The following is a 13,029-nucleotide window of genomic DNA, read 5'->3' on the forward strand; positions in this document are numbered from 1 at the left end:
GGCTAGGAGCTGGAACCAACTTCCAAGGGAAGTGGTGCTGGCCCCTACCCTGGGGGTCTTTAAGAAGAGGCTGGATGCCTACCTGGCTGGACTCATTTGAGTCCCGTTTCTTGTTTTGGGGTTTTTGTTGTTCTCCCGCCCTGGCGGGGGGTCGGGCTAGATGATCTATTAGGTCCCTTCCGACCCTTAATCTATGAAACTATGAAACTATAAGTCATGCTTAATTTATTAAAAACTCAGATACTGTCCTGCCAAAGACTAGAGTTTGCTCATCTTGTGGTTAGAAAAGGCCCACTTTAATTTATAAACCAAACTCTTTTACTTCAGAAATTGTCACCACAGAACAAACCTTGAGCCCTATCATGGTATTTCCAGTCACTTTTCAGAATGAAGCTGTACATTGAGCTGTAACCCCAAGCAAAGCATGTTGCCAGTGGTGTAATCAAGGCAAGGGAAATGCAGATAACTGCAGCAAGACCCATGCCTGGAAGGAGGAGGAGGGCAGGGAAGAAAAGTGTTCTGAGATCAGATTATAAAACACAACTGTTCAACAGGAAATCTTCAATGGTGTCACCAGGCTGGGCAATTAATGACCTGCCCGCCAGGGGAACATAGTGGGCTCTGCCTGAATTGCCCACAAACCCAGAGGGAGAGTAGCCTGGGTAGGGCTACTGATGAGCAGTGTCCGGAACAGAGTCCTTAGAGCGGCATGCGCCACTCCCACAGTGTTTTAAACATACGTGCTCCCTGCACGTGGGCAGACATGCAGGGAGCTATGTATTTAGGAAGCACCTAGAGACAGAGGAAAGCCGGGCAATGGTGATGGCAGGAGAGAGCCGGGAACTGGAGCAACACTGAGGCAGCTGAAAAAGCCCCCATGCTCTAACCCATCCCTGAGCCTGTGCTATTGAGCCACGCAGAGAAGCTGGAGAGAGCCCTAAGCTCCAGTGAGACAAGGAGGAGAGGCTATGGAGCTTCGCCTCCAAGAACTCATCAAAGACAACTCAGAAAAGTCTTTGTCCCAAAAGGGAGCAAGCCATGAGGGTTGGGTTTTTTTTTGTTGTTTTTTTGATGATGGTAGTACTGGTCATGCGAGCTGAACCTCGCATAGTGCCAGACTGCAGGGTGTCGGATGTATTTTCTTGTTTGGTTTGCAAGTGCATTTATATGCTTAAGAATCAGATAAGTAAAGACTGTGATAATGCTTGTCCAACCACTAGCTAAGAACTGCTCTAAGTCATGAGTAATAGAGAATTGTGGGACTTTGCCAGTACTGTAGTTGCTCTATACTAAGCGCCCCAAAAAAAGGGACAGTAAAAGAAAAATACACTCAGGTATGAAAATTGCTATTTTAATCACAAAACACAAGCACACCACTGGCTTAGCAACATGGTTGGCATATGGAAGAGGTGTAGGGGAGGTGGATCCTCAAGAAATACGCCCACAAAGTACCTCCTGCCGAGAGGGTGGAGAACATATAATTTCAGAGCCTCCCTTTTATATATTTTTTTTCCTTGTGATAAAGTCGTGGCAGGAGAGTAAAGAGAGACTTTGCCCCCCCCCCCCTTTTGAGTCACACCTTGGGGGGCCACAAATGGCAAGCCACACACTCCCTCGATAAGAGGATGAGAGTCACTGCTATTTCTTCAACTTGCTTCAACCTACTTACTAGTTTTCTCCGTCTTGTTGTGAAACCTGAATTTAGGAGAACCACAAGCCAAGTGTGAAACTAAGGCATTTTGCAACTCTACAAGCTACCAAATGTAATATCAGCTAGAAAGGAAGGTGTGAACACACATAGGACTTAAATATTTTTATTATAATAGAGGCACAAGCTCCATTGCACAGTGCAAACACCTTCAAAGTTCTCAAAGTGCTTACGGTTTTATAGACAAATGACATGGGCAGGATAGTTCTTTCAGTCCTTTCACGTGAACCACAGTTCCCAGGCCTCTAATCAAATATATTGCTCTTCCCTGGATTCTTTCTAATTTGTCCACATCTTTCCTGAAGAGTGATTCCCCAGACTGGACACACATGAGACTTTCCCAGTGTTGAGATAAGGAGCATAATTACTTGCCTTGACTTGTAAGTGACACTCCTATTAATGCAGCCTAGTAAGCTATTGATGCTCTCCCCTACCCGACCCTGCAAAAAGCACACTTTTGACTCATTCAGATTGCAGCTTATTATAACTCCCAGGTCCTTCTTTCTATTGTAGTGCAGCCCAGCCAGTCAAGGTCCAACTTGTATTTGTGTGTGTGATTGTTCTGTCCTATAGGGCAGTACTTCGAACTAGTCCTTACTGAATTTCATTTAATTTAATTCATTTTCCAGTTTATCACAGAAAACTAGGGCTGGAATGGACATCTGGAGGTCATCTAGTCCAACCCCCTGCTCAAAGCAGGACCATCCCCAACTAGATCATCCCAGCCAGGGCTTTGTCTAGCCAGGTCTTAAATACTCCCAAGGATGGAGATCCTGCAGCCTCTCTGGGTAAGCTGTTCCAGTGCTTTACTACTCTCCTAGGGAGAACATTTCCTCTCAATATCTAACATAAGCTTCCCTTGCTCCTACTTGAGACCATTGCTCCTTGTTCTGTCATCTCCCACCACTGAGAACAGTCTAGCTCCATCTTCTTTGCAACCACTGTTCCAGTAGTTGAAGGCTGCTATTAAATCCAACTCACTCTCCTCTTCTCCTGACTAGATAAGCCCAGTTCCCTGAGCCTCTCCTCAGTTATGTGCCCCAGCCCCCTAGCCATTTTAACTGCCGTCCACTTAACACTCTCCAATCTCGTGTGTGTGTGCGTGTGCGTCCCCCTCTCTCTCTCTCTCAGCAGAAGGATCCAAAACTGCATACAGTACACCAAATGTGGCCTCATCAGTGCCAAATTGAGGGCAGTGATTCTTCCCCTCTATCTGCTGGCAACATTCCTACCAATGCAGCCCTGTATGCCATTAGCCTTATTGGCAACAATGGTACAATGTTGACTCATATTCAGCTTATAGTCCACTGGAACCCCCAGGTCCTTTTCTGCAGAGCTGCCGCTTACCTAGTCAATCCAGAGCTTGTCTTGGTGGATGGGATTGCCCATCCTAAGTGCAGGACTTTGTACTTCTTATTGAACCTCATGAGCAGGGATCCTGGTTTTCCCAGATAAAAAAAATTGCAAATTTTCTAATAAACCCCCCAAATCTATGATTAAAATGAAAGGCCCCTCACAGCCCCGACAGACCTGCTGGTGCCCTTCACTTCCCCCCCACCAGCCTTGCTGGTGCCCCTTGCCTTGCACCCACAGACCCTGCTCCCCCTGCCCTGCCAGAGGGGGCCCCCAGCTGCCAGGGCTACAGACTTGGTCCACAGCCCCCTGCCCCCACTCCCCCCTGCTGTAGGCTTGGGGAGAGGGGCTCCCCACCACCACACCCACTCCCAAGGGGCAGGAGGCACCTGCACCCCCCAGATCTGGACATGGGACAGGTGCAGGCTGCTGGCTCAGGCTCCCACCCTGCTTCCCTCCCCTGAAGCCTCCACAGCCCAGCAGGTGCTACTCAGCATGGCAGGGAACAGTGGAGCTGTGTGGGGATCTCCTTGCTGCTGCAAGCTCTGCACTGCCCTGGTGACATGACCCCTGCATGTGCCACTGGTTTGAGGGGTGCAACTCCATGCTGCTGCTCTCACTGCAGATGTTGCCAGGGCAGTGTGGAACTCACAGCAGCAAGGAGATCCCAGTGTGGCCCTGCTCTTCCCTGCCATGTGGGGTTATGCCTGGTGGGCTGCAGAGGCCCTGGGGGAAGGAAGCAGGATGGAAGCCTGAGCTCACAGCCTGTACCTGCCCTGCATACAGATCTGGGGGGCATGGGTCCCCCCAATACCCCTCAGGAGTGCACGTGGCAGCAGGGAGCCAGTCCTCCCCCTCCCACAGATGATCTACCCATGGTCCCATCCTGCTCCCCACTGGGGCCCTGCAACCATGCATTGCAGCCTCAGGCCCCAAGCTCCAAGCACCGCCCAGCTGGGCAGCCATCCCAGTCTTGCCCAGCTCCCTCCTTACAGGGGACCATGGCAGGTCACTGTTGGTTCCTGCCACTTTAAGGGCCCAGCCAGCAGGTGTTTGATTGCAGCAGCCATTTTAGATCCTTGGCTGCCTATATAAACCGAACAGTTCACTGCTGGCAGGCAGGCAGGCAGCAACATTGCCTGGCTGCAAGCCTCCCTGGAACATCCTGGAGGTAAGGGCAGGAGATGTAGGGGATGGTCTGGAGGCTCCTGGTCCTGGGTATGACCTAAAACTGCAGCCTGCCAGGTGTGGGTGGGTTCTGACTGGCCTGGAGGTGAGGCCAGGGCCCATGAAACCAAAGATCCTGGGGGACCACACTCATAAGGGGGAACAGCTCAGGGAGCTATAAAGACGGAGTAGGCCGCTTGAGTGGAGGGATCCAGGTGGGGTTCAAACTGAAGGATTCTGGGGCCCACAGTGGGGCCAGGGATGTTGACAACAGTGGATGCCATCTGTGATGCTTGGGCTGCGGTGTAGGGAAGGAACGGACCTGCAGACAGCACCCCCTGGCATTGGGGCAAGAAATGGGCAGCCTCCTGCCTAATTTAGATCATTAATTAGATACCAACAAGGTATGGCAGGCAAGATGGGCAGTTAACACAGAAACAGGTGGGCGGGCCACAGGCAAATAGGCCCCAAGAAGGCCCCCAAAGACTCAATCTCCCTCTTCCCCCCTCACTTACCTGCAGAAGCTGCCTTCGGGCTGCCTGGGGCCAAACATGCACATGGCACCATCTGCCTGGTTGCCCTCCTCCTGCTCCCTCCCAGCTCCCTGCAGACTGGAACTCTGTCAGCCTGCAGGGAGCTCACTTCAAAACTGCAGGTTTCGCTGGTAAAATGAGAAATCCATGTTTGCCTCTAGTAAAAGGTAAAACCCATGGTTTAATCTGCTTTTCTGTGGGAAAATGAAAACCTGGATTCCTGCTCATGAGGTTTCTTTTGGTCCAATCCTCCAATTTGTTGAGGTCTCTCTGAATCCTAACTCTACCCTTCTTCCAGTTTGGTGTCAACTGCTAACTTGCTGAGGTTGCACTCCATCATCTTCTAGAAGATTATTGATGAAGATATTGAACAAAACTGGCCCCAAGACCAAACCTGGGGAACTCTACTTGATACCAACTGCCAACTAGACATTGAACCATTCTGAATCCTAATCCTACCCTTCAAAGTGTCTACAACTCAATTAAGCTTAGTCTTGCGTGCAAATTTGTAATCTGTGCACTCAGTCCCATCCTCAATCATTAAATGAAGAAATTAAACCTTACAGTACTGTCAGTACCATACAGTATAGTACATTATTTCCTTGGCTTACAAATGAGAATGTCACAGGAGACAATGTTGAAAGCCTTACTGAAAATTGAAGTACAAGTCATCTCCACTGTTCTGTCCCCATTCACAAAGCCCGTCACCTTTTCATGGAAGAAAAACAAGCTGATCAAGCGACCTGTTCTTGGCAAATCCACACTGGCTGTCCTCATCACCTTGTTAGCTTATAGGTATTTAAAATTTGTTTCCTTGATGACAAGCTCTATAATCTTTCCAAGTTTCATGTTCAGACTGACCAATTTGTAATTCCCCTGACCTATCTTCTTCTGTTTTTTATAGACGGGCGCTGTATTTGCTCTCCTTCAGTTGTCTAGGACCCTAATTTAAGCTCCATGAGTTTTCAAAGAGAAAATTGCCAATGCCTCTGCAATTATTTCAGCCAATTCCTAGAATGCATCTTGTTCAATATTGCTAACTTGAAAATATTCAGTTGCTCCACATAATCTCTGAACTGTTCTTTCCCTACTCTAGGCTGCTCATCTCCTCCCCTATTCTTGTTGCTAACTGTACTTGGTGTCTGATTACTCACCTTTATTCGTGAAGACTGAAGTAAAAAAGGTATTAAGTAGTTCAGCCTTCTTTGCATCATCCATTAGATTGCCCTCCAAGTTCAGTAAAGGTCTTACCTCTTGATCTTTCTCTTCCTTCTGACATACTTGTAGAAAGTTTTATTGTTGCCTTTCACATCTCTTGCTAGCTGCATCTCGGCTCCTGCCTTAGCCATACTTTTACACGTGTCCCTAATAATGTGGACAATTTTCCACTTTTGCAAGATTCCTTTTTGAGTTTAATTTCATTGAAGAGTTTTGCCCTCCCTATCCTTTCTTTGCATCATGATAGCCTGTTCCTGCACCCTTAAAATGGTCCCTTAATTCAGTTTCCAAAATATCTGACCCTACCATATAATAAATACATAGGCTAGAACCTAAGATTTTGAAAAAATGAAACTGAGTATAAGAATAATGGCCAGTACTGAATTTTGTTTCAGCAAAAACCTGAATTTTGCATATCCAACTGAAGACAAATATTTGATCAAGAAAGTATTAAATTATAAGTGTGGCAACAACTTAAATTAGTTATAAAAGCTCATATTACAATTAAGTTTTTAAAGCACCCTCACCCATAGATTTTGCTATAACTTAGAACTCAACTTTGCTTTGGATAACAACCTTACACTGCCAAGCAAGGCCTTAAAAATTTTAAACTTTTGTCCTGGAAAAGGCTCGACTGTTCTGGCTACTGTTCTGGTTGCCAATCTCTGTCTGTTTAAGCACCAGGCAGAAGTCATGGACAGGATTTTAAAATTTTTCTACAAAATGTAAAATGGGAGGAAATCTGTTGATATGTTGTTTGATGACATTTATACTCCCAGTACTGAGCTAGCCCCTCTGCCCGTTTTTAGAAAGGTGACCTAGGCAATCTCATGACAGCTAGTCACACCCAGCACAAGAACACCATCAAGACATTAACAACAGGTAAACTTGTCACTTCACTACAACAAGCAAAATGATGTTCCAAATGCACAAATCAGTCTAAGCGGTATTCTGCAGCAGACTCCTGTTCAGTTGTGCACGTATACCTACTAGTGCAAGAAGTCAAAGGAAAAGTCTGAGGAGAACTCCACATGAAGTGCCATGAGACATGGAACTAGCTGTGGTTTCCGGGCTGGACTCACACCCAAGAGGAATAACTAATCCATGACTAGCGGCAGCACAGGAGAACAGGGGGAACCTCTAGTTCTAGCTAAATCATTAGATTACTGAAAGTTGTGAATTGAGGAGACACTGCTAGAGACAGCAGCTTTGGTAGAGTAGGCAAGACAGGGTGACAAGAAGCTGCTGAGGTCCACCAGTTTCAGTAGAATAGAGATGCTCTAAGGCCAAAATCTGTGCTGTTCAATATGCAACAGCTGGGTGGCAAAAGTAAAAGCTGAAGAATGTAGGTACTTAACTCTGTACTTCCTAGGCACTGTAGAAATGGGATAATCAGAATGGGGAGCTTCTGCTAAGCTTCATCAGAATCCATATGGGTCTGCAGAGTCTAGGAACAGGAGGGAAGAGAAAACCCCCTTTCCTTCTCTTTTATCTTCCTCCAGAACTACCCGTAGGTCTGCAGTCAGGAAGAGGGCTTTCCTGGTGCTGATGAAAAGGTCACTTTCTTCATAGGGAATTAATTCCTCTTAAAGTTCTGCACCCTACAGAGTCTAGCACTCCAGGATCCGGGGGGAAGTGGGAGAGAAGGAACATCATTCAGCTATATAAACTATGTGACATAGGTCCAGAGGACCCTGTGGTCCCAAGAACAAGAAATGGAGACCAAGAGAGAGAAACATAAAGAGTTAAAAATATAAGTGAGAGCGCAAAAGAAAAAAGTCTGGTTCTGAACACAGCTGTAGGCCAAACACAGTCTGAGTAAGATAGCAGAAGCTCCCACACAAGCTAAGGCAGTTCTGAGAAACTGAGGAGTGGGGTATGGACACTGCCCTTTACATCCTTGGTATGGACCATGAGAAGAGGCATGGCATGCACGCACTGTGTGTTGGAGCTGCTAGGGCAAAAAAAGTCACTGAGCTGGAATGCTTGAAAGATGTGCACATTCCATTCTGGATGTTCATGCAAGCAACACTTTTCAGAGGTGAAAATATATTCTTTTACCTTTAACGCTACATTTGTGAGTGTTATTTACCTAAGAATAGGAAAATAAAAAGTTTCTCCAAGGCTTGGCATGCCAAAGTAAATTTAGAGATTTTTAGCCCCTTAATGAACTCTAGTTTTCCTGGGGTTTAGAAGCTTGTAATTGAAATCCCTCACTTAAACTTAGCAGCAATCGGACAAGTGTCACCTTATACCAAAGATCCATTTTAGTATAACAGCTCCATTCACTTTTTAATGCAGAATTTAGCATACGCTTTCTACTTTCCATTGCAGTGTTGCATTGCTTCCTAGTATTGTTTTACATGTAGTACTACAAATAGTTGATATTTTCTATGTGTTCTTGACTGTTCTTGATGGGAATCTTCAGCTTCTACTCCAAAGTGTTAATACAATAGGATAAATCAGATTATCAAACTGCATGACAACTCTTGGAAAATTTACGTTAGTTTGAACTCAACATAAGAGTATCATTCTCTGATATTGTATCAGGTCAGTCTCTGTTCATGATGACCTGTAAGGAGATGGAAGAAAATTGGATTTGTGGCCTCTCTCTTTTTTACTGCTTTTTAAAGACATCAGGAATGCCCAGCCTCATCTTCCTTGTTTCTGCTGGAAAATCCATTGAGCACTCCTTTCAAACATGCATCTCTATCACAGCCCTTAACTGAAGACGCAAATGTGCAAAAGCTTTTAACAACTATCTTCTTCCAAAGTCTCTCTAAGGCAGTTGGGTTTTTCGTGTTTTAAGATTAAAACCTACTTTTAAATCACAAGAGTTTTGAACAGACTGAATAAAAACAAAATTGCTTCCTCTGGCAAATAACCAGATTTGACTATCATAGATATTACAGCTTTTCCAGATATCCAACTCCTGGTATATCCTGAGGATTTTAGGGAATTCTTTCACCAATGGGTGTAGCTCTGGTATGCCAGCATGGAATGACCAAAGGCGTTTGAACCATCCTGTCATCTAGACCCAATATGAACACGATTAGAAGTGACAGTGGTAAAATTACTTGGATCCTCACTACACTAGCATCCCTATTTTGTTTCAGAAACTCAGTATTTCTGCCCTCACACTTGACTTCCAGTGACTCTGGATGCAACCACACGTTGCAATGTTTAAATAAAAGCCTTTTACGTTTCGATCTTAGAAGTCCAAATCTAGCTAACTAAAAATCTGAGCAAAATCAGTTATCAGAAGAATCCAAATTTCAAATACCATATTTTGTTACAGAACAAATATTCCAACATATAGTTTATAAAAACACATTAATCTCACTACGTGCATATTTTATAACAAATACTAATGCAGCTGTAAAATGCAAGGGACAGATAAGATAACACTGTATTCTTGATTAATTTGTTCCATAAGAACTTTAAAGATGTAAAGAACGTAAAGAAAACAAAGTCAGCTGTAATTAAGTAGTTTTAGGACTCCCCAAACACTCCCGATGCTGAAAAATACTGAAGTTATGTCTCATTCAACCTGCAAGTCTCTTAAACCATAAGCAAAATCTGAATTAAAAAAAGAACAAATGTGTCAATAAAGCATTCTATGCATACAATTTATACAATGTGAGCAAGTAATCTTGGAAGGCAGCATACGGGCATACACTGTATGTTTAAGCTTCAGCAACAGCACGTGATCATTAATCTTCTCCTCGGGGATTTCACATAAAGCTGACAATTTCTGCTTCCACCAGTAATGCATATTTCCTAAACCCTGGATTGGACTGAAAGCTACCAAAAACAAACAACAGAAAAAACCAACACACATCTGCACGTTAGAACACACCATTTTGTCCTAATGGGCTAACATAGACCATTTCCTATTTCAAGTTTGATTTTTCAGGCAGCCCATCTTTTTTTAAACCATCAGGGAAGTTAACAGCTAGGGACAGCATCCATACTTAACAAGACACACAAAGCAAATGGCAATGTTCAACTGTAATTTCATTTGGCAAGAGCATGCCAGTGTTCCCCTCCCACACAAAAACTGCCCCCACCCCAAAACAAACACATAGAAGTGCAAATAAACCTTCACAAATAGAACAAAGACCCTTTGTTATTGTTCTGGAGGGTTTTGTAAATCCCCTTCTCTAAGGCTGAACTATTCAGCCAGCATCTTTATTCAGAAAATAAAGATGAATTAAAATGAGATTTTGCAGGCTTGTACAGCTGCACATTGAGACGCATAATTGGAACTTGGAGTTTTTCACACTCAATTATATTCTAGCAGGATCTTAATGTTAAAACACAAATTTTAATGTTGATAAAAACAGCGGTATTATAATTGAGATGAACACATAAGTGTTAGAGAGCAGACATGCTCTCTCCTCCCTTTTGCTTTAAGGATTACTAGATTAAGAAAAATGCTAGCACAGATCCAGGGAGGGTTGCTGGTTGGGGGGGGTGGTGTTTGTTTTAAAGGCAGTTTCATAATTAGAATGGAGCAAAGTATCACACTGAAAAGGACTGTTGATGTAGCTCACTAATGAAGAGTCTCAACAGTAGGCCCTCTTGATAGAATGCCCTACCTTACACATATTTGTTCTGCAAAGATCAATGGCATCCCTACAGCAAATTATAAACCAAGACACTCTGCTGACAAGGCATTCTCCTACCTGAAGCTTCATTTTCCAGCACGAATGCATGTGTGTATCCTTAGAGTGGCTTCCCCTTGTTGCATGACTCCTGTTATCCAGACTAAAGAGCCAGGAACTGTGCAAGCAGAGCTGCTGACTGCCCTACATTTGCCTGCAGATGAAGAGAAAGAGTTGGTACTGTACTTGCCTGGGCTTTTATAAGCCCCCTAAGTACAACACTAGTGTAGCTCAAACTAGACTAACTACTTCCTCCAGCTGATCCCGATGAAAGAAGCCTGTGATGAATAATGCATGAGAACTCCCATGACCACACTCCATTCCTTCCAGCAGCTGATGTCTAACTTCCCCCACCCAAAAAGAGGCAATTTATTGTGTAAAAAATCTTTAGTAATCCTTCTAATATGAAGCACGAAATTAATCTCCCAGAGTCCAAGGCACAGGGCAGATGCCCTCCCACATTTATGATTTTCTTTCCTGTACACAGTCAAACCAGCAAGGCTGTTTGCTTTAAAATATTTTTGATGTTTATAGATGAACAGATCCATATACATTCCAGCACAAGAGTTCACACTTAACATTGAGCCCTACATTCAGGTTAACAACACCAGTAAATTCAAATAGCAGCTCTGGGTTGTTGTTGTTTTAATTCTGCTGGGCTGTGGAACTAGAGGAACCATATAAAGATTTCAATGTGGAGAACAGAATAAATAGCGTGATACAGTAGGCAAACGATTTGCAGACCACGAAATTATACAGAAGAAGAAAAAGGAAAGAATAGGGAACTGGGGGAAGGAACATATTCTGGGTTAACTGACTATTCAGAAAGTGGAGATAGATTGTTTAAAGGAATTTAGGGGTGAGGGAAGAATCATCCTGCCCCTTATGTCCAAGAAACACATCACCCCCACATTTCCATGTCTACTCTCTGGACACAGAATTCAGAGTTTCCAGCCTAATTTTAAAGGCTATGACACAAGCATTTCTTTTTAGGAATAGTTCAGAATAGTAAAAGCAAAACAATTTATAGCTGTGAGGCTAGTCTGCATGACTAATTTGCAGGCATGCTTATCACGGTGGCCATCTGTTAATTTTCAAAAGTCATGACTTTGCAGTCTGTACAGGTTCGGCGACTAGATTTTTGTGAAGAAAATGCATCTTTATATCCCTTACCTATATGTATTATGAAAGCAGGGAGATGACCAATTCATGGATCAAAACTCTTCAGTGCCAGCAACAAATTAAAAAAGAACAGAAAGAAGAGCTCTGTTGCAAAGAGCTTACAAGTTAAGTGAGAGACCACATATGAAAACAAGAAAGAAAAATAGGGAAGCAATGAAAAAAAACAATGAGTAGCACACTGCCCAGGCACTGACCATGTTTTTGAAGGCATCCTTGCAGAAAAGAGTAGAGAGACTTTTGCTAAGGAACATTCTGCAAGGATCCTAATAGTCTCTTAATTTCTGAGTGACTTGCTCTACTAATTTGGAGTCACTTTTATGTTTCTGCTGGAAAGTGTTGTAGTTCTCCAGCACCTCTGGGACTGCCACATGCAGCAGTAGAAAGGAGTTCACCCTCTTGTTCTCTTCACTATGACTGGTCCCAGGAAGATCTCCAGAACCCCAAAGCGGTTGGGAGCTGAGGGAGTGAGAGGAGGCTGAGTGGGCACATGTAGGGGCTCTCACCACATGTGTGCCCCCCTGCAACTTATCAGCGGCGGCGAAGGCTGAGGACCAGTGGCGGGGGCAGCAGCAGCTGATCCTCCAAAAGGTAGGTGGGGCAGGAGCTGGAGCAGCTGCAGAGGATCTGGAGGGGAAGCCCCTGGATCCCTCTTTGCTGAGCTGGGCAGGGAGTTGCACGCCCAAGCCACAGGTGCGCTCTGTAAGGGTGCACCCGCGTTCGTGCAGGCGGAAGCAGGTGGGGCAGCGAGAGTCTTCCTTAGGAGAGAGGAGGCTCCACCAACAAGGAGAGGTAAGGACTATCTGCGAGCCATGGTGAGGACTCGTAGCGCTACCAGGGGCCCTCCCCCAATGGTGCCACCCTTCCAGGGCTCCTCTGAAGCTGCCACCCAGATGGAGCTCCTGGGGGGCCTGGTGACCACCTCCCCCCAATCTGTGGGGGCAGCTGGGTGGGGTCCCTGGGGGTGGGGCTGAGGTCTGGTGACTCCCCCGCCTGCCCCTCTTGTGAGCATCTTCAGGCTCTGGAGGGGCAGGTGGCAGAGCTCCAGGCTGAGGTGAGCATGTTGCGAGGGATCCGGGCAGAGGACGATGAAATTGATTTGTATTTCCATTCTCTGCAGGGCCAGGAATCCACTGGAGAGACCCCGCGTGCAAAACGTCCAACTAATTGGTGGCGGCAGGTTCCTGTCAAGGTCAGGGCAGCT

The 13,029-nt window shown here is 45.1% G+C and overlaps 1 protein-coding gene across 3 annotated transcripts in view; it reads right to left on the bottom strand.

Moving 5' to 3' along the window:
* MARCH8 (membrane associated ring-CH-type finger 8) overlaps window positions 1-13,029 on the bottom strand; it is a 183,323-nt gene that overhangs the window by 103,107 nt on the left and 67,187 nt on the right. The window contains exon 2 of one of the 3 annotated variants that reach the window (XM_019502524.1): window positions 10,668-10,800. The exons of the other annotated variants lie outside the window; for them this stretch is intronic. Within the exon in view, the coding sequence (XP_019358069.1) occupies window positions 10,668-10,697 (30 nt within the window). The 5' untranslated portion in view covers window positions 10,698-10,800. The remainder of the gene's footprint in view (window positions 1-10,667; window positions 10,801-13,029) is intronic. 3 annotated transcript variants of the gene reach the window in all.

The sequence above is a fragment of the Gavialis gangeticus genome, unplaced genomic scaffold (genome assembly GCF_001723915.1).
Source record: "Gavialis gangeticus isolate Ggan-Ray unplaced genomic scaffold, GavGan_comp1, whole genome shotgun sequence".
NCBI lineage: Eukaryota > Metazoa > Chordata > Crocodylia > Gavialidae > Gavialis > Gavialis gangeticus.